At 46.7% G+C, this 21,527-nt stretch overlaps 1 protein-coding gene across 3 annotated transcripts in view; it reads left to right on the plus strand.

The window, feature by feature from the left end:
- Window positions 1-7,327: 7,327 nt before the first annotated feature.
- BCAT1 (branched chain amino acid transaminase 1) overlaps window positions 7,328-21,527 on the plus strand; it is a 70,385-nt gene continuing 56,185 nt past the window's right edge. For 2 of the 3 annotated variants that reach the window (XR_014538757.1, XM_083572911.1), the window contains exon 1: window positions 7,328-7,608. Coding sequence is in view for 2 of the 3 variants with exons in the window: in XM_083572911.1 (XP_083429037.1) it covers window positions 7,603-7,608 (6 nt within the window). In the remaining variant the exon portion in view is untranslated. The remainder of the gene's footprint in view (window positions 7,609-21,527) is intronic. The other variant, XM_083572912.1, reaches the window with a different exon arrangement.

Below are 21,527 nucleotides of genomic sequence, written 5' to 3' on the forward strand. Positions count from 1 at the left end.
ATGTTTAGGGGTACTCTCATTTTCCTACTCATATTGAAATAATGCCCCTCAGTGAGGCCAAACTTAGATTCACAAAATGTTTAGGGGTATGCGTCCCCCCCCTGCGTCCCCCCCAGAGAAAAAGCACTGGATAAAGTATATCCCAGCATGGAGACAACTCACATGGGGAAGTGTCTCCTCCTGATTGCTGCCTGTTAGCTGAGAGGCAGTGCCATATAGTGGTTAGTGTTACAGGTTTGGACCAGGCAGGCTCAGATTGAAATCCATACAAAGGCACAAATCTCACTGGGTGATTGACATTGGGCTAGTCACTCTTGCTAGTCACATGGACTGCAAGAAGATCAAACCTCTCCATTCTGAAGGAAATCAGCCCTGAGTGCTCACTGGAAGGACAGATCGTGAAGCTGAGGCTCCAATACTTTGGCCACCTCATGAGAAGAGAAGACTCCCTGGAAAAGACCCTGATGTTGGGAAAGATGGAGGGCACAAGGAGAAGGGGACGACAGAGGACGAGATGGTTGGATAGTGTCTTCGAAGCTACAAACATGAGTCTGAACAAACTGCGGGAGGCAGTGGAAGACAGAAGTGCCTGGCGTGCTCTGGTCCATGGGGTCACGAAGAGTCGGACACGACTAAACGACTAAACAACAAAGTCACTCTTCTTAGCTTAAGGCAGCACACAGTAGCGTTTCATCCTGAAATTTTGAGGGAAGCCTTAAAGTTTTTAAGAAGCTAAGAAAAATAATCATTGCTGTGGTGCATGAGTGGACAGGATTGGAAGTTGCATATGTTTCTAGGAGTGTCTCCAAAAGGACTTGGCAAGCTTGCTTCATTAACATCCATGTCCCTTTAAAAAGGAAAAAGAAAAGAAAAACCTGCATTTCAGAAACAACGCAAGCACATTTCACTAAATTTTCAAGGTTCAATTTTGGACTTGTTTGTCTACAGCAGTTTTGGCACTAGTGCCCTAGAAATAAGGTGTGGTTTTTAGAATAGGCAGGATTAATCTGGTCAATGATCCTGCAAAGAGCTTATCTAAAAGCAGCCAGACATACTCTTCCATTTATCTTTCCCAATAGTAAAGCTTACTTGGGGGGGGGGGGAGGTCCCCTCTGCAAGAGACCCTCCTGCTACTGTGGCAGCTGCCTCAGGATAATTTATTAGGTTTCCTAAAGCAGCTCTTGAACTGATGCAGATTTGCTGGCGGCTGGCAAGGCTGACAGGAAGCATTTGCTGCGCAACAAATCAAACCCAAAGTACCATTTCATTTCGTATCGACTTTCAGGCCATCCCTGAAGTAGACAAAAGAGAGTGTTGGCACGCATGCAGCTGCCTTAAGAATCGGTTGTCTGGGGGTCTCGTTATTTTGAAGCCCAGTTGTAAACATACCTACTAAGTATTGTGGTGAGACCCCTTTGAAAATAGTGTGGTCAATAGCATGCACAAACATCAAAGAGAACAACGCTGTAATCATACATACCGAAATGTATCGTACCTTAATGCAGAGAGAGTTGAATCCTTCCTAACCTGCAACAGCAAACAGGTGAGTTTGTGTGTGGGAGGGGGAACACGATAAGAGGCTTGTAATATCAAATTATGAACATGCTACAGATGGATGGATATTTCTTATTGCGGGTTACCCAGGACACATAAAAAGGAAGGACCTCATGCATAATGGTTAGAGTGCTGGACTAGGACCTGAGAGGCCAGGGTTTGAATCCCCACCCAGCCATGAAGCTCACTGGGTGACCTTGGGCCAGTCACCCTGTCTCAGCCTAACCTACCTCACAGGGTTGTTGTGAGGAGGAAATGGAGAAGAACCATGTGCACCACCTCAAGCTCTTTGGAAGAAAAATGTGGTGTGTAAATGTAAGAAGTAACACACAAATGGTTATGCGATTTGCTGCCACCAGCTCTGGTGGGTGGCTACTTGCAGGCTTAGGTGGCTTTTAGAGGGATCTGAGACAAATTAATAAGTGGCGCTGTGGGTTAAACCACAGAGCCTAGGACTTGCTGATCAGAAGGTTGGCGGTTCGAATCCCTGCGACGGGGTGAGCTCCTGTTGCTCAGTCCCTGCTCCTGCCAACCTAGCAGTTCGAAAGCACAAACTGCAAGTAGATAAATAGGGACCACTGCGGCGGGAAGGTAAACGGCGTTTCCGTTCGCCAGAAGCGGCATAGTCATGCTGGCCACATGACCCGGAAGCTGTACGCCGGCTCCCTTGGCCAATATAGCGAGATGAGCGCCGCAACCCCAGAGTCGGCCACGACTGGACCTAATGGTCAGGGGTCCCTTTACCTTTACCTGCAGCAAAAGGTTGCAGTGATGAACTGCTGTTCAGGCTTCCAGCCACTCCATTCTATCTCTCCCCATTTCCTCCCAACAGTTAGCATTTTGTGCCCACTGAGCATGACCTGTTTGTAGTGGGGTGCCTTCTCCAATTTCGGGTGTGTTTGTGTGGGCATACTTGTATCTATTCCCAGCTACATTCAAATTCTGGATTTCTCCTTTGCTTTCTTTGGACAGCTCTCACTTCTGTCTCTGGCGATATCTAAATAGGTCTCCTCAGTATGAACCTGGAAATGACCTATCCAGACAACTGGTTACTTGTCTGCACCCTTTTTGTATCTGTGTGCATCCCTTGCCCCACTCTAGTCTCCCTGGGTGGGTGGGTGGGAGACGGCTTCCTACTTTGGCATTTTTTTTACCCTCTAAGGGACAAGGAACCTTTGTCCCTCCGGATGCTACATGAACTCATCCCTGACGCTGGGGTGGACAGGAGTTCAGCAATATCTGGAGGGCCAGAGTTTCTTCACCGCTGCTCTAAATGTTAAATGTCCTGGGATTATCCTGAGTTTGCTGATACTTTCCTTTTGTGCCTGGGAAGACTTGAATCAGAAAGAAAGGGGATAAAGGAAGATAGCCCCCTTAATAGCTGTTAACCATGTTGACCAGACAGAACCTCCAGGTTCAGAGGCAGTCTATCTCAGTCTAAAGAATTACCTTCAAGCTTTGCTTGTGGGCTTCTTGGAGGCATCTGGTTGGCCAATGCTGCATTAGATGGAGCATTTGATATGATCCCACAGAGCTTTATTTTCCTAAAGGCATTACTTTGGTCAAGAGACACAACCGCCACAAGGACTGTTAAAATACAGTGGTACCTCGGGTTACAGACGCTTCAGGTTTCAGACGCTTCAGGTTACAGACTCCGCTAACCCAGAAATAGTACCTCGGGTTAAGAACTTTGCTTCAAGATGAGAACAGAAATCATGTGGCAGCAGCAGGAGGCCCCATTAGCTAAAGTGGTACCTCTGGTTAAGAACAGTTTCAGGTTAAGAACGGACCTCCAGAACAAATTAAGTTCTTAACCCGAGGTACCACTGTATATGGATGTTTTGCCATCTAACCTTGAATGTGCCTAGGGGTAAACTTTTTGAACTTTGCAATGAATTTAACCTGTATCCCTCGGAAACCTGAAAGGATGCCCTGGAACTAGCACTGGGGTCTGGACGTGGGTGTCTTGTGAACTGAGCCCCAGCCCAACGTCCCTAGCAAGTTGATTCTAGATTGTTTTTTATTAAAAGCCATGCGAAAGCTGGTTGGCAAATGGATTCTAGCATCATCATTCACTGCTGGGTTATTATTTGAGCATTTCCATGGCAACCCTCACACTCTACCTTCTGATCTTGCAAAGACTTAACTTGCATGTTGGCTTTCTGTGCTGTAAGGGCTACAGCCTATTCACCCTCCCCTCCCAAAAGAGAGAGAGAGAGAGAGAGAGAATGAGAATGAATTGCTATGATGATGAGTTCAAAGCTGCAAGCAGCTGTTGCGCAGATCAGCCAAAATGGCATTTTGCACCAGTTCAAATGCAGCAGCGGTCCAGAATTCAGATGAGACATTTTGGAGCTGTGCCTGGTTTGGGATTCATTTTTATTTAAAAAAAAACTTGCAACCCTCTCTTCCAGCTCACCTGATCTCTTGGAAGTGGTATACACAAAGCATTAAAAAGCAATTAGTACAATCATTTTAAGAAGCGGTGTAATTTCAATAAAAATTAAAAAAGGATAAAAGCAACTGGAGGTGCATCAGCGTAAAACATGGAAACAATTTCCAGCTGAAAACAAAAGGAAAATGTCTGGGAAGATAAAAGTTACACTAATGCAATAAAAAGTGTAATACATGCATACATGAATTTCTGCCTTTAAAAGCAAACTCGGGGGGGGGGGTGAGGACCAGCAGCAACAGAACCCAAATGGCACCTCTGTGAAATATGGAGGAGGTATTATGATGCCGGTGTTCAAAAAGCTTTTGACAAAGTACAATGCCCAAGACTCCTGAGTAAGCTTAGCTGTCACAGAATGAAAGGAGAGGTGCTTTTGTGGATCGGCAACTGCTTAAGAAACACAAAGTAGAGAGTAGGAATAAATTCATAGTTATCCCAATCGAGGGTTGTAGAAAGTGGGGTTCCCCCAAAAGATTGGTATAGGGACCTGGGCTTTTAAACGTATTCATAAATTACTACGGGTTAGAAGGGGAGCCATGAGGTAGCTGAGTTTGCTCAATGTTCAGGATTATTAAAATAATAACAACAACAACAATAATAATAACAATAATAATTTATTATTTATGCCACTCTGGGCAGCTTCCAATCAAGTGTTAAAAAAATACAGCATTAAATATTAAAAACTTCCCTAAACAGGGCTGCCTTCAGATGTCTTTTAAAAAGAAGATAGCTGCTTATTTCCTTCACATCTGAAGGGAGGGCATTCCACAGGGTGGGTGCCACTACCGAGAAGGCCTTCTGTCTGGTTCCCTGTAACCTCACTTCTCGCAATGAGGGAACCGCCAGAAGGCCCTCGGAGCTGGACCTCAGTGTCCGGGCAGAATGATGGAGGTGGAGATGCTCCTTCAGGTATACAGGACCGAGGCCGTTTAGGGCTTTAAAGGTCAGCACCAACACTGAATTGTGCTCGGAAACGTACTGTGAGCCAATGCAGATGTCTCAGGACCGGTGTTATGTGGTCCCAGCGGCCACTCCCAGTCACCAGTCTAGCTGCCGCATTCTGGATTAATTGCAGTTTCCGGGTCACCTTCAAAAGTAGCCCCACGTAGAGCGCATTGCAGTAGTCCAAGCGGGAGATAACTAGAGCACGCACCACTCTGGCAAGACAGTCCGCAGGCAGGTAGGGTGAAACAGAACCGATCTTCAAAAGGATCTCTCCAAACTCAGTGAATGGGTGGTAAACTGGCAAATGGAATTCAATGTAAGAAGTGTAATTGGATGCATGGTTTTTGGGGGGTGGGGGGTGGAAATCTAAATTCCATATACATGCCCATGGTTCTGAACTGGTAGTGAACTTGACCAGGAAGGAGACTTTGTAGAGGTAGAAAGTATATTACCCCACCCTGTAATGTAGGAATCTCAACACACGGTTCCCCCATCCCATTTGAAACCATGCCAGACCCTACTTAGCTTTGCAAATGGGCTAGCAGTTTCGTTGCTGAATTTTTATACCCCCTAAAAACCAGGAAGGGAAACCTTTGTCCCTCTGGATGTTGCATGAACTATAATTCCCATCATCCCTGGCACTGGGCTGGACAGGAGCAATAACCAGACGGCCAAAGCTTCCCTACTATTGCCCTAAAGTTTATTATGTTTATTATAATTTTTTGCATCTGAAAATCTTGGGGTTACTCCGAGTCTGCTGGTACTTTTCTCCTGTGCACGGGAAGACTTGAATCAGAAAGAAAAGGGATGGGGGAAGATAGCCCTGTTAATGGCTGTTAGCCATGTTGGCTAAATAGAACCTCCAGGTTCGAAGGCAGTCTATCTGAAGATCTTGGCTCAGTGTGTAGCGGCTGTGATGAAGGCAAATTTAATTCCTAGGTGATAGGGGTTATTAGGAAAGGAATGGAAGATAAATAATAATGCTGTTGTACAAATCGATGGTGCAACAGTCCTGGGGATATCTGTGTCGCCTCACCCCAGAAAAGGATGTTGCACAGCTGGGGAAAGGTTCAGAAACGGGGTGACCCAAAATCATTTTTACATTAAGGGAACCTAAATGGTATGCCCCCCCAAAAAAAAACACTGGAGGAGAGTGACACATAGCCATAGAATGCTAGAATTGCAGAATTGTAGAGCTGGAAGGGGCCTGAGGGTCATCTAGTCCAACCCCCCCTGCACTGCAGGAATCTCCATGAAAGCATTCCTGATAGATCATGGTGGGAGCCACCACCAAGAAGCCTCCGTCCTTAGAAACTCCTCGTTTTGCAGTTGCACCCCTGCCCTTGCTAATAATACAGTGGTACCTCTGGTTATGAACTTATTTCGTTCTGGAGGTCCGTTCTTAACCTGAAACCTTTCTTAACCTGAGGTACCACTTTAGCTAATGGGGCCTCCCGCTGCTGCCATGCAATTTCTGTTCTCATCCTGAAGCAAAGTTCTTAACCCGAGGTACTACTTCCGGGTTAGCAGAGTCTGTAACCCGAAGTGTTTGTAACCCAAGGTATAAGGTAAAGGGACCCCTTAGCATTAGGTCCAGTCGTGGCCGACTCTGGGGTTGCAGTGCTCATCTCGCTTTACTGGCCGAGGGAGCCGGTGTACAGCTTCTGGGTCATGTGGCTAGCATGACTAAGCCGCTTCTGGTGAACCAGAGCAGCGCACAGAAACGCCATTTACCTTCCTGCCAGAGTGGTACCTATTTATCTACTTGCACTTTGTGCTTTCAAACTGCTAGGATGGCAGGAGCAGGGACTGAGCAACGGGAGCTCACCCCGTCACGGGGATTCGAACTACCGACCTTCTGATCGGCAAGCCCTAAGCTCTGTGGTTTAACCCACAGTGCCACCCGCGTCCCAATAATAATAATAAACAATAACAATATTATTATTATTATTATTATTATTATTATTATTATTATTAATACCCTGCCCATCTGGGCGGGGTATAAATAGAACTCTGGGCGGCTTCCAGCAAAATATTAGATATTAAATTAAATAATATTAAATAATTCATCAAATGTTAAAAGCTTCCCTAAACAGGGCTGCCTTCAGATGCTTAATCAAAAGCATGCCCGCCCCCCGCAACCGGCTGCCTAGGGCAGTGCATGCATAGGTAGGGCCGGGATGAGAAGCAAGCGCAAGCGGTCGCGAGGACGCACGTCCTGGTCCCTTGCAAGCGCTGGACTCGCGCCTTCCTCCAAGGATGGGGATATAGATGCACGTATGGAGAACCGGGATGACGGCGCCGCCGCGGGGATCTGCCGCTCCTCCTCCTCTTCCTCTGCCCCCTGGCGGCGGCTGCGGGGAGCGCCGTTTCCTGCCTGTGATGCAATCGGCGCGGGTAGAAAAAAGCCGCCGTCGCCGCCCGCTGCTGGAGAAACTCTCGCTTGCAAGCCGGAGCTGCAACGTGTCCCGTCGGCGCTCGCTTTGCTGGGCTATTTTTTTTTTTGCAGAGCTCTGCTTCGGGAACGGCATCTTTTGGAGACGCCAGAAGGAAAGAAGCACCTACCAGCGCACACACGTCTCTGCAAGCCGTCCACCTTTTCCTCTGCCCACCTTTCAATTTTGGGGATTGGGCTGCATTTCTCCAGCGCAATGAAGGTAAGATTTGGAGGAAGCGATCGTGCGCAGCAGCAGCAGCTGCTTTTGCATCGCGGGAGGGTGGGAGATGCGCGTCCAGGAGCCCCGGCCACGTTTGCAAACACACACGCGGGAGCCAGCTCACACGTTTCGGGCCCCGGAGGCAGAGAACGATTGCAGCTTCTGGGCCGATGATCCGGTTCCAATTGCGCTTCTTTGCTCCCCAGTCGTATCCATATGGGCCCGTGCTGAAAAATGTATAGGCTCTGAGGAAACGGGGGAGCCACCCGCAATTTATTTATAGGAATGCTTCTTTTTTTTTCTTTTTTTTGCATTAGTTCGTTAAGATTTTGAAGGTTCCTTAAAAAAAGTGGCGGGAGTTTAAGGGTTAAAACCCCGAATTGCATTTATTCATTCCCCCCCCCCCCGGCATCTTGCACGTTCAGTGGCTTCCCCTCCAAATACAGCAGCAGAAAAACAACAGGCAATTGCAATGACTAATTCGGACTGGAGGGTTCCAGGGTTTATTCTGGAAAGCGCTATATTGTATATACAGTATGTGTCATTTAGTTTGTTTGTGTGTGCGATAGATATGCATTTGTGTCGGATGCTGCGATTTGCGGGGCCCCCGGAGTTTATTTATAGATCTTAGCTCTGCAGTCAATTTGCATGCTCCGAATCAGGTCATCGGGGAACGGGAGAGTCACTGGTTGTTGACGGGCACCCTCCGTGTAAATGGGAAGATGTGAGCTGTCCACTCCGCAGACGTGAGACCCTGCAAGTTGCGTATTTCCCTTTTCTCCCGCCTCCCCCAAATCAATCTTCTCCTGCAACCGAGCTTCTCTGACAGATGTGTTCCAGATCCTGTTTCCTTTCACACATTTCCTCTGCTCTGTTGAAGGGAAGGGGAAGAAATGCTCATCTAAACCGCTAATGTGCACGTTTTAAACTTCCAGGATGCCTTGTGGGTATTTGGGGTGGGGAGGGAGGAGGCAGTAACTTTATACCCTGGTGAACAGCTGAACCCCAGGAAGTATTGGGGCGGGGGTGAGCCTGTAAGTAAGAGACCAGAGAAAGGGTCTGTATTCACATAAGTGTCACTGCAACTTTGAGCTGCGTGTCGTGCCCCTGGCAAGATGGGACTTGCAGGCAGAAAGCTAGCTCCTGAGCCAGACTCACTTTGGGATCCTTTCTGCCGTCTGATGACAGCCACACAAGCTAGAAAATAAAGGTTGCCACCTTCTTTTTCTTAAGGGCTGTGCTCCTCTGCCGTTAACAACTGGCCGAGAGGCATTAATAAGTTGCTGAAGCTTTTCCTCCCAAACTTCTCAGATCAAGGAAAAAAAGCTTCGCCTGTTGGATTTCAGCCTGCCAGGCTGCTGCCAAAGTCTAGGGCAAGGCTGGCCACCATGCAACGTCGCATATGCAAAGTACGGAATGCGGAAGTGACCAATCGGACCTGCAGCAGAATGTTGCCGTGTGGAGTACTCCTGTTCAGGGCTCCAGCCAGCCATGCCCTCTTCCAGACAATTCCATTCCATTTCCCGCCCTCAGCACTCCTTCCACAGTCGGTTAGCATCCTCAGTCCTCATTCATAGGACTTAGCAACCTGTCCTATACAGAGTCAGGCCATGGGCCCATCTGGCTCGGTATTGTCTACGCCAGGTATCATCAACCTTTTAACCCAAATGTGTGTTTGGGGATCCATTTCTTACTCTTCCTCCATATATTTGCATGGCAGTAGTGCTCCTGTTGCAGCACACCTTGGATCACGCTGTGTTGATCAGTAGAACAGAAGTACTGTTTTGGGGGGACAGGAGGTGGGCGGGTATGGAGGGCTCTCTGGTCCTGAATGAGGTAACTGTGCCCCTGAAGAACCAGGTGCGCAGCCTGGGAGTCATTTTGGATTCACAGCTGTCCATGGAGGCGCAGGTCAATTCTGTGTCCAGGGCAGCTGTCTACCAGCTCCATCTGGTACGCAGGCTGAGACCCTACCTGCCCACAGACTGTCTTGCTGGAGTGGTGCATGCTCTGTTTATCTCCCGCTTGGACTACTGCAATGCGCTCTACGTGGGGCTACCTTTGAAGGTGACCCGGAAACTACAACTAGTCCAGAATGCGGCAGCTAGACTGGTGACTGGGAGCGGCCGCCGAGACCACATAACACAGGCCTTGAAAGACCTACATTGGCTCCCAGTATGTTTCCAAGCACAATTCAAAGTGTTGGTGCTGACCTTTAAAGCCCTAAACAGCCTCGGTCCAGTATACTGAAGGAGAGTCTCCACCCCCATCGCTTTGCCCGGACACTGGGATCCAGTGCCAAGGGCCTTCTGGTGGTTCCCTCACTGAGAAGCCAAGTTACAGGGAACCAGGCAGAGGGCCTTCTTGGTAGTGGCACCCGCCCTGTGGAACGCCCTCCCACCAGATGTCAAAGAGAACAACAACTACCAGACTTTTAGAAGACATCTGAAGGCAGCCCTTTTTAGGGAAGCTTTTAATGTTTGGTGCATTACTGGATTTTAATATTTTGTTGAAAGCCGCCCAGAGTGGCTGGGGAAGCCCAGCCAGTTGGGTGGGGCATAAAAATAAATTGTTGTTGTTGTTGTTGTTGTTGTTGTTGTTGTTGTTGTTGTTGTTGTTATTACAGTGGCCTGCACTGACTGGTAGCAGCCCTCTGGGGTTTCAGACAGGTGTCTCTCTCATGGGTCTATTTGGCCCTGCTGGGGTCTGAACCCGGGACCTTCTGCATGCAAAGCAAGTGTTCTGGCTCTGAGCTACGACTCTCCCTTCAGTTGTTTGGGTTTCCCTATCTTTTCGCTTTCTTCATTTGTTGCCATTTCTACAGAACTTAGGGGCTCCCTAGGCCTGCTAACACAGTGCCCCCACCCCTTGGTGGTTGGACAGTGCTTCTTGGCTCCCCGGAGATTTGGGAGTTGCTATGAGTATATATTCAGGGGTAGCCAGCTTGGTGCTGTCCAAATATTGGACCCTGTTTTTTCTTATGCATTGACCAGGCTGGCTTGGACTGATGCGAGTTTGGAGCCTGGCAACATCTGGAGGGCACCGCTTTGCCTATTTCTGCTATATATTATTTGGGCACTGCTCAGTTGGCCTGCAGTCTTCGTCAGGCTCAGTTGATGTGTCAAGGGTGCTATCTAACCAAAGGACTGGACTTGTACCATTACAGATTGTCGTAGGTGCTTGCATGATGGAATGTTCCATTTATTGGAATGAGGTGGGGGGGAGCCCAATAATATTCATACACATAGAAAACTTTGTGTATCAGAGAGGTGGCTGCATAACAGCTAGCTTTCTAGAAGCATGGAAATACAGGGGGAAAGGCAAGGGTTTTTTTGAGGGGAGTACCATCACATCTCTTTTTTGCTGCCCTTGGCATCCATTTTGTGCTGGCACCCGTGGCACTTTTTATCAAGATATGAATGCTGGCACCTCCTTTTATTTTTACCAAAAACAAGCACTGGAAATAGTTGTTTACTTCAAAGAGCATTCGGTCATGATGTGATTGCATCTGAAGCGGTCCAGACCAGATCAGGCTTATTCCCTGATTTGCCGTTTATGAGGACTTGTTATCTGAAAGTCAAAAGTCTTCCAATATTTGCAAATGGGGAATGGAAGAAATTGTTCCCAAAGAATAGCTCTATTAATCTCTACCAGTCAAAGGAATAGGAAACCCCTTGGCATAAATGTATTTTATCTTATTTATTTCATTTCTATACCGCTTTATATATTTTTAGGGAAACGAATCTCAAAGCCTGTTTCCCACCTACATTAAGACATCAAACAAAACAATCCAGAATAAAACAACTGAAAGAAAAGTATGAAGTATACATTCAAAGCGACTTAGTTAACTGGAAACCAAAATATTATCAAAATAAAACATGACAGAGGTCACAACTACAGAATGCACATTTAGCACAGCAAAATTATCTTAGAAACATTTCAAAAGAAAACATTTCTAAAGGAAGTAAAATAACGCACATTGAAAGCAATGCAAACCAGCAGGAGAAATAAAAGTATTATCATAAGTTTGCAGAGGAAATAACAGTGTGTAGACTAAAGCTCAACTTTGTCAGGTGTGTGAAATGAGATTGTGAAGTGGGTGGCCGGGCCATACAGGGGACATTTTTTGTGAATAAATCAATTTGCAAAGTGAGCTTAAAAGTTAACATTAATCAGCATCTTCCATATCCATCCATGAGGGCAGAAGTGCATGTTATGTGATTCTTTGTTTTTTGCTATAATTCATGGAGGTTGAGTTGGTGTTCTGCCTTAGCTGAACAGGATGCTGGACTACATGAACTTTTCTGATATGCTCCAGCAGGACTCTCCTGATGCCCTTACACTTTGGAAGATTCACACAGAGAGGGAGGCTTCTAAACTCTTGGATTGATTTTCTCCACTGAGAAGTACCACCTCCTATTGCATTTACCCGAGGAAAAGATTCTAGTCCCAGTATCTTTTCCCCCAGTGGAGACAAAAAGCAGCTTTTCATTGGTGTCATTTTTTAAGCAATTATTCCCACCCATCTCCCGCATTTTGCATTGATCTCAGGAGTTGTACTGCATGCTGTTTCTTCCTCTCTTTTTAAAATGTTTTTATTAAGCACCGTATTTTTCGCTCTATTGGACGCAGTTTTTCCCCTCCAAAAATTGAGGGGAAATGTGTGTGCGTCCTATGGAGCGAATGCAGGCTTGTGCCATAGCCGCGCACAACCCATCCGGCAGGGAGAGGCTGCACGGGGCTATGGCTTCTTTAGCCCTGCGCAGCGTCTCCTGGCAGGGAGAGATTACGCGGGGCTAAAGAGGAAGCCAAAGCAGCGAGCATGGTCCATTCCGCTGGCTGCCTTGGCTTGTGCCATAGCCGCGCGCAACCCCTCCGGCAGGGAGAGGTTGTGCGCAGCCTGTACGCTGCTCTTTGGGGCTGGGGAGATTTTTTTTATTGATTTCCCCGTCTAAAAACTAGGTGCGCCCTATGGTCCGGTGCACCCTATGGTGCGAAAAATACGGTATTTTCTTGGGTTACAAAAGTACACACAGCATCTCTGGTCCTTTCTACAGACCAGTTATTATTCTCTTGTTTTTTGTTAATATCGTACACGCTGCCTAGGATTAAAAAAAATAATAATTAAAGGTGCTATGACAGAAATATTGTTTAGTAAACTGATTAAGGATGGGCGGGGAAAGCAGACAGGTATTCTGCAGTAAAACAGCACAAGAGGGGAAGGATGGAAGAAACTGTTTTCCCCCAGCCGTCTCTTCTCGGTTGGATTGATTTCCCTCACAGGGTCGTTGTGCGAGCAAAAAGACTTCCGCCTGTGCAATTCAGCTTCCTCTCCTTGTCTGCACCCTGTGTGCTTTCCTCACCCCCCAACTCCCCAAAAAATAACCCATAGAACATATTTGGAGAGAGGGGAAGTTATTCCATGGGAGCAACAGCTTCCTTGTACACGGTCCGCTGTCCTTCTACTTAAAATTGCAGATGCATTTTTAGTTTTTGAAAATTATCCTGGAAGAATCGTGGGGCTGCACACAATCTGTGATTCCGCTCTGAATGAAAACAATGGAAGTTCACAAGGTGCAATCATTTTTGTCAGCAACCCAATGGATGTAGGTATGCCCAGGTATAGCCGGTCCTAACAAGCTCAGGGTTTAATCTCTGCAAGTCATCGAAAGCGAGAATCATTAGTTAGTGTTTGTCGTGGCAATACCAACTTCGGTATGGTCACAACAGGGTGCAGTGCCAACAGTACCAAGAAATAGTTTGAAGCGACACAGAAGTCAACTTTGGGTTACCTGTGATGGAATGTCCTGCCAACAAGATAACGGGATAAGAAAAGCTATGTGAAAGTGTTTGGGAGAGAAATTGCCAATTTTTTTGCTGTACTCCCATTTTTGCCATTGCTCTTTGAAGCACCCATGTAGAATGCCCTCCCTCTGTAAGTTTTGGGGAGAACATCATGCCAAGTTTGCTTTTAATGTATTGCTGCATGCTGGGTTCTAGACCTTAATTCCCTGGCACCAAATGCTAAAGGTAAAGGTAAAGGGACCCCTGACCATTAGGTCCAGTCATGACCGACTCTGGGGTTGGGGCGCTCATCTCGCTTAACTGGCTGAGGGAGCCGGCATACAGCTTCCGGTCTTGTGGCCAGCAGGACTAAGCTGCTTCTGGCGAACCAGAGCAGTGCACGGAAATGCCGTTTACTTTCCCGCCGGAGTGGTACCTATTTATCTACTTGCACTTTGACGTGCTTTCGAACTGCTAGGGTGGCAGGAGCAGGAGCTCACCCCGTCACAGGGATTCGAACCACCGACCTCCTGATCGGGAAACCCTAGGCTCTGTGGTTTAACCCACAGCGCCACCCACCAGCTATCTATATCAGGGACGGAGAGGCTATGTTGTTGGACTCCAGTTCCTATTATCCTTTACCGTTAACCATGCTGATAGGGACTGATGGGAGCCGGAGTCCAACAACATTTGGGATAGCTCAGCTGGTAGAGCATGGGACTCTTAATCTCAGGGTTGTGGGTTCGAACCCCACAGTGGGCAAAAGATTCCTGCACTGCAGAGGGTTGGGCTCCAATTCTATGATTCTAGTATTCTATTTAGAGAACCACAGGATCCCCCAGCCCTGATCTGTGTCCATAAGCTCAATTGCTGTGTTTCACGTGTTTCTCCTTATGAATGCAGGGTTGCATGAAACGCAAGGTACACAAATGGATTTTCAGCAGGATAGACGCTAGGTTTTTGGAGAGGTGGGGGAGATTTTAGGATTGTGGGAATGTACTGTACTTGATTTTGTGTGTGTGCTTGAACCTTAAAGTCCACCATTGGAGACGTGAGTCTCAAAACCATGGCTGCCTCTGCATACATGAGGCACAGATGCTTTGGTTGGCAACTACAACTCATGGGAGTTGTAGTCCAGAACGTTTGGAGAGCATCAAGATGGGGAAGGTCATTTTGTGTTAGCTGTTGTTTGTCCATCAGCGAAAAGCAACAGCTTCTGAAGTCCTGCTGGGCACTTAAGAGGAGGAGGTGCATGAAAATCTGGCTGGAGGCTAGAATTGTTGACATAGCACTAAACCATGGTTTAGTGTTTCGTCTGAAAGCATCCAGCGTATATCAAAGGGCCCGGAGCCCTCAGAAAACTGCTGTATGAATGCTAAGCATCGTTGCTCTCATCCAGAAATTCAAAGGTGCTGACAAAATAAATTTGGAACCCTCCTGACAAGATTAAACAATCACACAATTATGAAAAATGACAAGCTAAAACCATGCCTGTCAAATTGCAGTCAGTTTCTCTCTCTTATTATGACTGCTTACTCAGAAATGATAGCAGTTGTCTTATTTACATGACTACCCCAGCTGAGTCTCTGCCCTTGCAAATCCAAGAATCCTGTCTCAGTTATACAAGGACCAGCGAGTCCCAGTTTCCTTGGAATTAATTGCTTTGTCTCGCAAAAGTATCCATTAAGAAACCAGGCGATGGAGTAAAACGCAGGGCGCTCATCCTCTTAAATAAGCCATTATTTTTATTAGAGGTTAAATTGACTTTCCTCCATTAGAAGGACTTTGGCAAATATTGCCATATGCGGCTGAAAATGAAAACGCACTGGCTTTGCTTATCTGAAAGATAAGAGCCTCTCCTTCTCCTTTCCCACATCAATCCAGCGAAAACAGAGTTTTGGGATAATCAAAGGTTTTCACTAGCTTGCCTTATCTGATTTTAAGAATCTTAGCACATCCGTGTCTTTCTGCATTTGATGCCCTACGTTCTAGAATCGCAGAGTTGCCTTCCTTTGATGCTTACTGTTCGTACACAGAATTTAAATGCAAGATCAAATAGTGCTTTGGGTATATGATGGTTGCCTGGTCTGCCAGGGCTGAGTCTTTTTCTGTTGTGGTGTGTGATATTTGAGGGGGGAAACCCCAGTAAGCACCTGATGATTCAGGGTGACCTTTTTCTGCCAGGGCCACATTGCCTTGGAATGATCTGTCAGGGGCCGCATGGCAGGTGGGTCTGGAGCTAAAACTGGGTAGGGGCAGAGCTAGAGGCAGGTGTGATTCCCCCCTTTATTCTCTTCCTCCTTGTCACCCACATGGGGTCAAAGGTCAAATGAAATGGGATCACAGGCCTCAGATTGCCCACCCCTTATTTAGTACACTTCTCCATTGGTGCCCAGGGTACATTTCGCCATGTGAGTCAGGCGCATAGGAATAATTTTTCCAGTGAACCCCATAGATGTGGCTTGTGGAAAACTCACCCAGACTTGAGCACTGAGTCATGCTTAGCAAGGCAGTGGAAGGATGGGGAAATTGCTGAAGGAGTTTCCACTGGTTGCTCCTGTTCTTGTTTGCTGAACTCAGTCTGATCCACCAAGGCCCTGAGCATTACAGAACAAATTGTCCCTTAACTACGAAAGGGAGATGGGCCAAACATGGTTGCTTAGGAAATTTCACCTGCAACTAAGCCCCACTGAACCAGTGTTAGAAACTCAGGCATATAAGCTAGGCACCAAATGGCTCCTTAAACCAGGGTTAGTTGCTATTTTGGGGCCAGACAGCTCGAAAGCCGTATTTTTCAGTGTGACGTTTTGGTTCCTGAAATTCATTCTGATTGTGCAGATAAAATATTACAGTTAGAATTCTGCAGGATGAGTTGCTTGTGTGTGAAAGCAGTCAAGATCCAAGGATCGCCAGGCATGCACCTCCAGATGGTGGAGACATCAGGCAGCATCCTGGCACCCGGTCATCTTCACTTAGTCGCAAGTAGCCGAAAGCCAGGTGCAAAATGTGCCTGACGAATTCCAAACACTGCTTTCACCTGCAGCTAAGTCCCACTGAGCTCAACTCCCAAAGAAACATGCATAGGATTTATTGCCTTCTTAAAACACATTGGTGCACCACGATTCTAGGTTTGTCTAATTGAGAGACTGAAGTTAGCCCTATCCTATTTCAAAACACACTTGCTCGCTCTGTGAGCCGAGATGCATTTGTAACAGGGGCCCTTTTAGTGCTAGGGCAGAGCAGGGAGTAGCTACACAGTCAAACTTCCTGTTGGATTATTGCAGACATAAATACAGCCAATCCATTTCGTTTATGGCCTCCACTCCCACAGCAATAAAAATTTAACTCTTTTTGGAAGAATCATTCTAGCAGAATAAACACAGCAGTCTGGTCCGCGAAGACGGGCTCTCGGCATCTCTGCACAGCCATTCTTGTTTGACTTCACGCTCCATGGATTAGTGTGCTTGGCTGGTTGCATGAACCACCAAGCCTGGAATGATCATAAATCCATCCCTCACCTGCCTCTGACAGGTGTATTGCAAACAATACTCCTGGGTACAAGACGTTTTGCTGCCCTGGAATTTTAATGGTGGTAGGACTGTGCCTGCAACTTCAACTGTTTTATTATCTTTAAATATAAACCCAAATCTTTACGGGGGGAAGGTGGAGATCTGCCCTGATAGCTGCTCCGAACATTGCATTTGTTGTTATTGACGATCGTATCTTTCCTTCTAATAGCAAACTCAGCCGATTAAGTGACGACATAGTTGTTGCCCAAACAGGGCAACCGATGAATAAGGGGTCATGTCAACATGCTCGGAGGCAGAAGTATGCTGCAGATGTAGTTCCTCCCTACCAGTTCTGGTGGAGTCATAAGAACGTAAGAAAAATCCACTGGGTCAGGCCAGTTGCTCGTCCAGTCTAGCATTCTGTTCACACAGCAGTCAACCAGATGGCTGTTGGAAACTCACAAGCAAGATCTGATCGCAAGAGCCCTCTCACCTCTTGTGACTTCCAGCAGTTGGTACTGAGAAGCATTTCTGTCTCCAGCCATGGATGCAGAGCATAGCTGTCATGGCTAGTAGCCATCCACAGCCATCTTCTCTCTGCATTAATCTTGTTTCCTCTCTTCTCCCTTCCTCTCACCAACCTCAGAATAAGACAGTGTCCTTATGTTCCTATGGGCTGTTGTTTCCATGTAACATTCAGCTCCCAGTAGTGATGTATGCAAGTGAGAGCTGAACCATAAAGAAGGCTGATCGCCGAAGAATGGATGCTTTTGAATTATGGTGTTGGAGGAGACTCTTGAGAGTCCCATGGACTGCAAGAAGATCAAACCTCTCCATTCTGAAGGAAATCAGCCCTGAGTGCTCACTGGAAGGACAGATCCTGAAGCTGAGGCTCCAGTACTTTGGCCACCTCATGAGAAGAGAAGACTTCCTGGAAAAGACCCTGATGTTGGGAAAGACTGAGGGCACAAGGAGAAGGGGACAACAGAGGACGAGATGGTTGGACAGTGTTCTCGAAGCTACCAGCATGAGTTTGATCAAACTGCGGGAGGCAGTGGAAGACAGGAGTGCCTGGCGTGCTCTGGTCCATGGGGTCACAAAGAGTCGGACACGACTAAATGACTAAACAACAACAAACATTCAACAAGTGTGCTGTCTGTGTGCCTGAGCTTCACAAGTCAACAAGTGTGCATCCTTTCAAACACTTGTGCATGTTCAGAAGCAGCTTGTATCTGAGTTCACTCTTAGTGTCAACAAAAGACTCCTGGTCCTTATTGCCTTTTTGTTTCTTGTTCTGAATTGTTAAGAGAGGAGGAGCGTGTCTTGTTTGTCGCTCAGTGGTACAAAGAGAGAATTATCTGCATATAGGAAGTGAGATTTATAGGCCAACAGGATGCAGAGAGCAGCTTTAATATAGTTGCAGTTTTTGCCCCTGTTGTCACACTAGCAAACAATGCAGTTGTTAAGCAAATGGATTAATGCCGGGTCTGACAAGCAGGTCAACAAAAGAGACACTTAGAGGCTCTGTTCTCAGGTTCAGAAGAGTGGAAATGTCTCGTTTGGCCACTTCGTTCTCTCTGCCGCTGCCGCCACCGACTTGCCCCAGCAGTTCCAAAGCAAGTGATGCTGATGCCAAAGGAGGACAACCAATACACAGGTTTTCGGAAAACAGGCCCCATGACCCAAGTGTTAAGAGGTATATTTCAGCAGGAGATATTCAGCAGGAGACACTGTCTTCACCACACGGTGCTGGAATTCCAAATAAAAACAGCAACTGCTTTGCATCTGTCCCTCTGTGCATGCAAGGCAACATCCCTGACCTAAGCTCCTGGGTCCTCCAAAAACCAGCAAGGACTCAGGGCAGGCTGGCCGCTCTGGATACTGCTTTATAGCAGGCAGTGGCCTGGGATTTGTGATTATCTGATTTCCAGGACCACAGGAATTCTGAGCCACTGGTTTGTGGCTTTTTAACCTCCGCCATAAAGCTGCTGTGCGAGGTCCCCTGCGGAGTCCAGTGTTAGAAACTCAGATATTATAAGTTAGTGGCAAATGGCTCCTTAAACCAAGGTTGCAGTCGCCAAAACAGAACGTCTATCTGCCATTTTGGCTTGGTGCTGACACCACATCCTTTTCAGTATTGGATTTGCTGTATTTGCCCAGGCATTTTAAGAGTATGGTATTTTTTAACTGGTTAAATTGTTTTATCCATAACTGTTGGCTTGGTTTTCATAACTCATTTGCATTTTTAAATTCCCTTGTATACTGCCTTCGATTCCATCCCCCCAAAATTAAATTTTAGATAAAATGAACAAATTCTTGCACTAATTGCACACCTCCTCCCAACTTGCAGATAACAAGCAACGTACATATTGTTGCATGCCACCCCAATCTCCGAGCGGTGAGAGATTCCAGGGATTCCAGGCTCTTGCGCAGGGTTTGGGTTCCTCAGAATGAGGGGGGCAGCGGAGATTGTTGTGTGTCTTTAGGATATATGGTTTATTTGCACATTTATAAAACCTGAGCCTACGCTGGAGGGACTGACAGCATTAACACCCCAGAAGGTCTGGCTTCTTCCCATAGCCACAGCCTTGGATTCTAGCAGAAATCAAGCATGGCTCTCCCTCTCTGCCTTCTGCCGGCCTCTAGCCTAGCTCACCCACCCATCTCTCTGGCTTTTGTCTTCCTTAGTGCCAGCCAGGTGAGAGAGTGGGACTAGCCATTTCGCCTCCAGCACAGAGCAGCTTCCTTTGTCAGACCAATGGCCATGCTTAGACCCTTGCCTGTCAAATTCGACAATGGAATCCCCCTTTCGATTTTAACCCTTGCTGGGTCCAATGGATTTAAAGGGACTCAGGCACCTTACAGCCTAAACCCCACCCACCCGCCCGCCCCTAAAAAAAACAACCCCTCACAACAATATTAATTTCCTCTAAGGCAACACTTTCTTGGCTGGCCTCATCTGCTTAGCTTAATTGCTGTGCTGAATAACTGCTGAGACTGCTTGCAAAGATTTAGGGCTTGCATAATTCTGTAATCCATTCTTGACGTTGTTAATTAAATGGGCTGAGGTAGGAAGAGATGGAAGAAATTGTGAGGTGGTTTTTCATAGAAACGTAGAATTGCAGGGACCCCAGGGGTCATCTAGCCCAAGTCCCTGCAATCTCAACACGCGGTCCCCCATCCGATTTGAAACCATACTGGCCCCTGCTTAGCTTTGCAAAGGTGCTCGCAGTTTTACTGCTGCTCCACTAGGTTTCCAGCATCTAATAGCCATCCATAGTTTTCTCTCCTCTGTGAATTTGTCTAATCCTCTTTCAAAGCCATCTAGGTTTTTGGCCAATCTTTGTCTCCTGTGGGAGGGAGTTCCGTAGTGTAACTGCTCTGCATGAGGAAGGATTTTCTTTTATCTTCCTGGATCTTCCAACATTCTGCTTCTTTGAATGTCCTCAGATTCTGATATTATGAGAAAGGGAGACAAGCTTTTATATCTATCTACTTTCCCCAAGACATAAAAGTCTATCCTCCTCACCTTTTCTCTCAACTTCAAAGCACCTTTGCTGTGTTTATTCAAGGTGGCATACCCAGTTTCCTCCCTCCTCATTTCATCCACACGCCAACCCTGTGAGGTAGGCGTTCAATCCAAAGTGACATTTTCCACCCAAGCGTCAAGCCCTGGGCTGAGGTGAGGGGGAAATGGACCTCTTGAATCAGCACCTCACAGCAAACACCATCAGTTTACTGCACAGTTTGGGATTTTCCCCCCTGGAATATTTCTTTTTGCACCCATTCTATGTCAAATGGAATTGGGGAGAGGATATTCATCTGGGTCTAGCTTTGCAGTAACCTGGATGTAGTCCTGGGCTTCTTCAGATCCTTTTTCAGAAAGGTCACGAGGAGTTGCAAGCCTTTTCAGCTGGTGTTAAAAATAGAGTTGAGTGACTCAGCCGTTCAGCGACATCACTTTCTCTGCTTGATGAAATAGCAGCGGATTATTTATTTCTTTAAGGAAAGAAAAAAGCGCAAACTCCCCAGTGGGTACCGTTATTGCTTTGCAAGTAATCTTCTTCATCGCTTCCTGGCTGAAGTAACACTATTAATTCTATTTTAAAAAATATATATATTTAAATGGCTCTGCGACAGCTTGCTGTTTGTAGTAATTTTTAAAAGGATGTTGTATTGCAAATGGCAGCACGAATGCTGCTTTGAAAATGTCCAGATTTGAAGGCAACATTTCAAAAGCATTGTGATGGAAGTTCTACTTCCTTTTATTTTGCATTTTAATTAAATGTGCCATCCATGCAATTAGCATTTGTTTGCACAGGTGATGTACCTCTGGGTTGCCTGTGGGCTGCTTGACTTGTGGGGAGAGGAAATAGCTTGGCTGTGGCCATTGACCTAGGGGCTCCCTCCCATTTTGCTACTGCAGACATATGAATCATAGACCCCCAGGGTCCTCTAGTCCATGGGTAGGCAAGCTAAGGCCCAGGGGGCCAGATCCGGCCCAATCGCCTTCTAAATCCAGCCCATGGACGGTCCAGGAATCAGCCTGTTTTTACATGAGTAGAATGTGCCCTTTTATTTAAAATGCATCTCTGGGTTATTTGTGGGGCATAGGAATTCGTTCAC

The sequence above is a fragment of the Podarcis filfolensis genome (assembly GCF_964270895.1).
Source record: "Podarcis filfolensis genome assembly, chromosome: 10".
Classification (NCBI taxonomy): Eukaryota; Metazoa; Chordata; class Lepidosauria; order Squamata; family Lacertidae; genus Podarcis; species Podarcis filfolensis.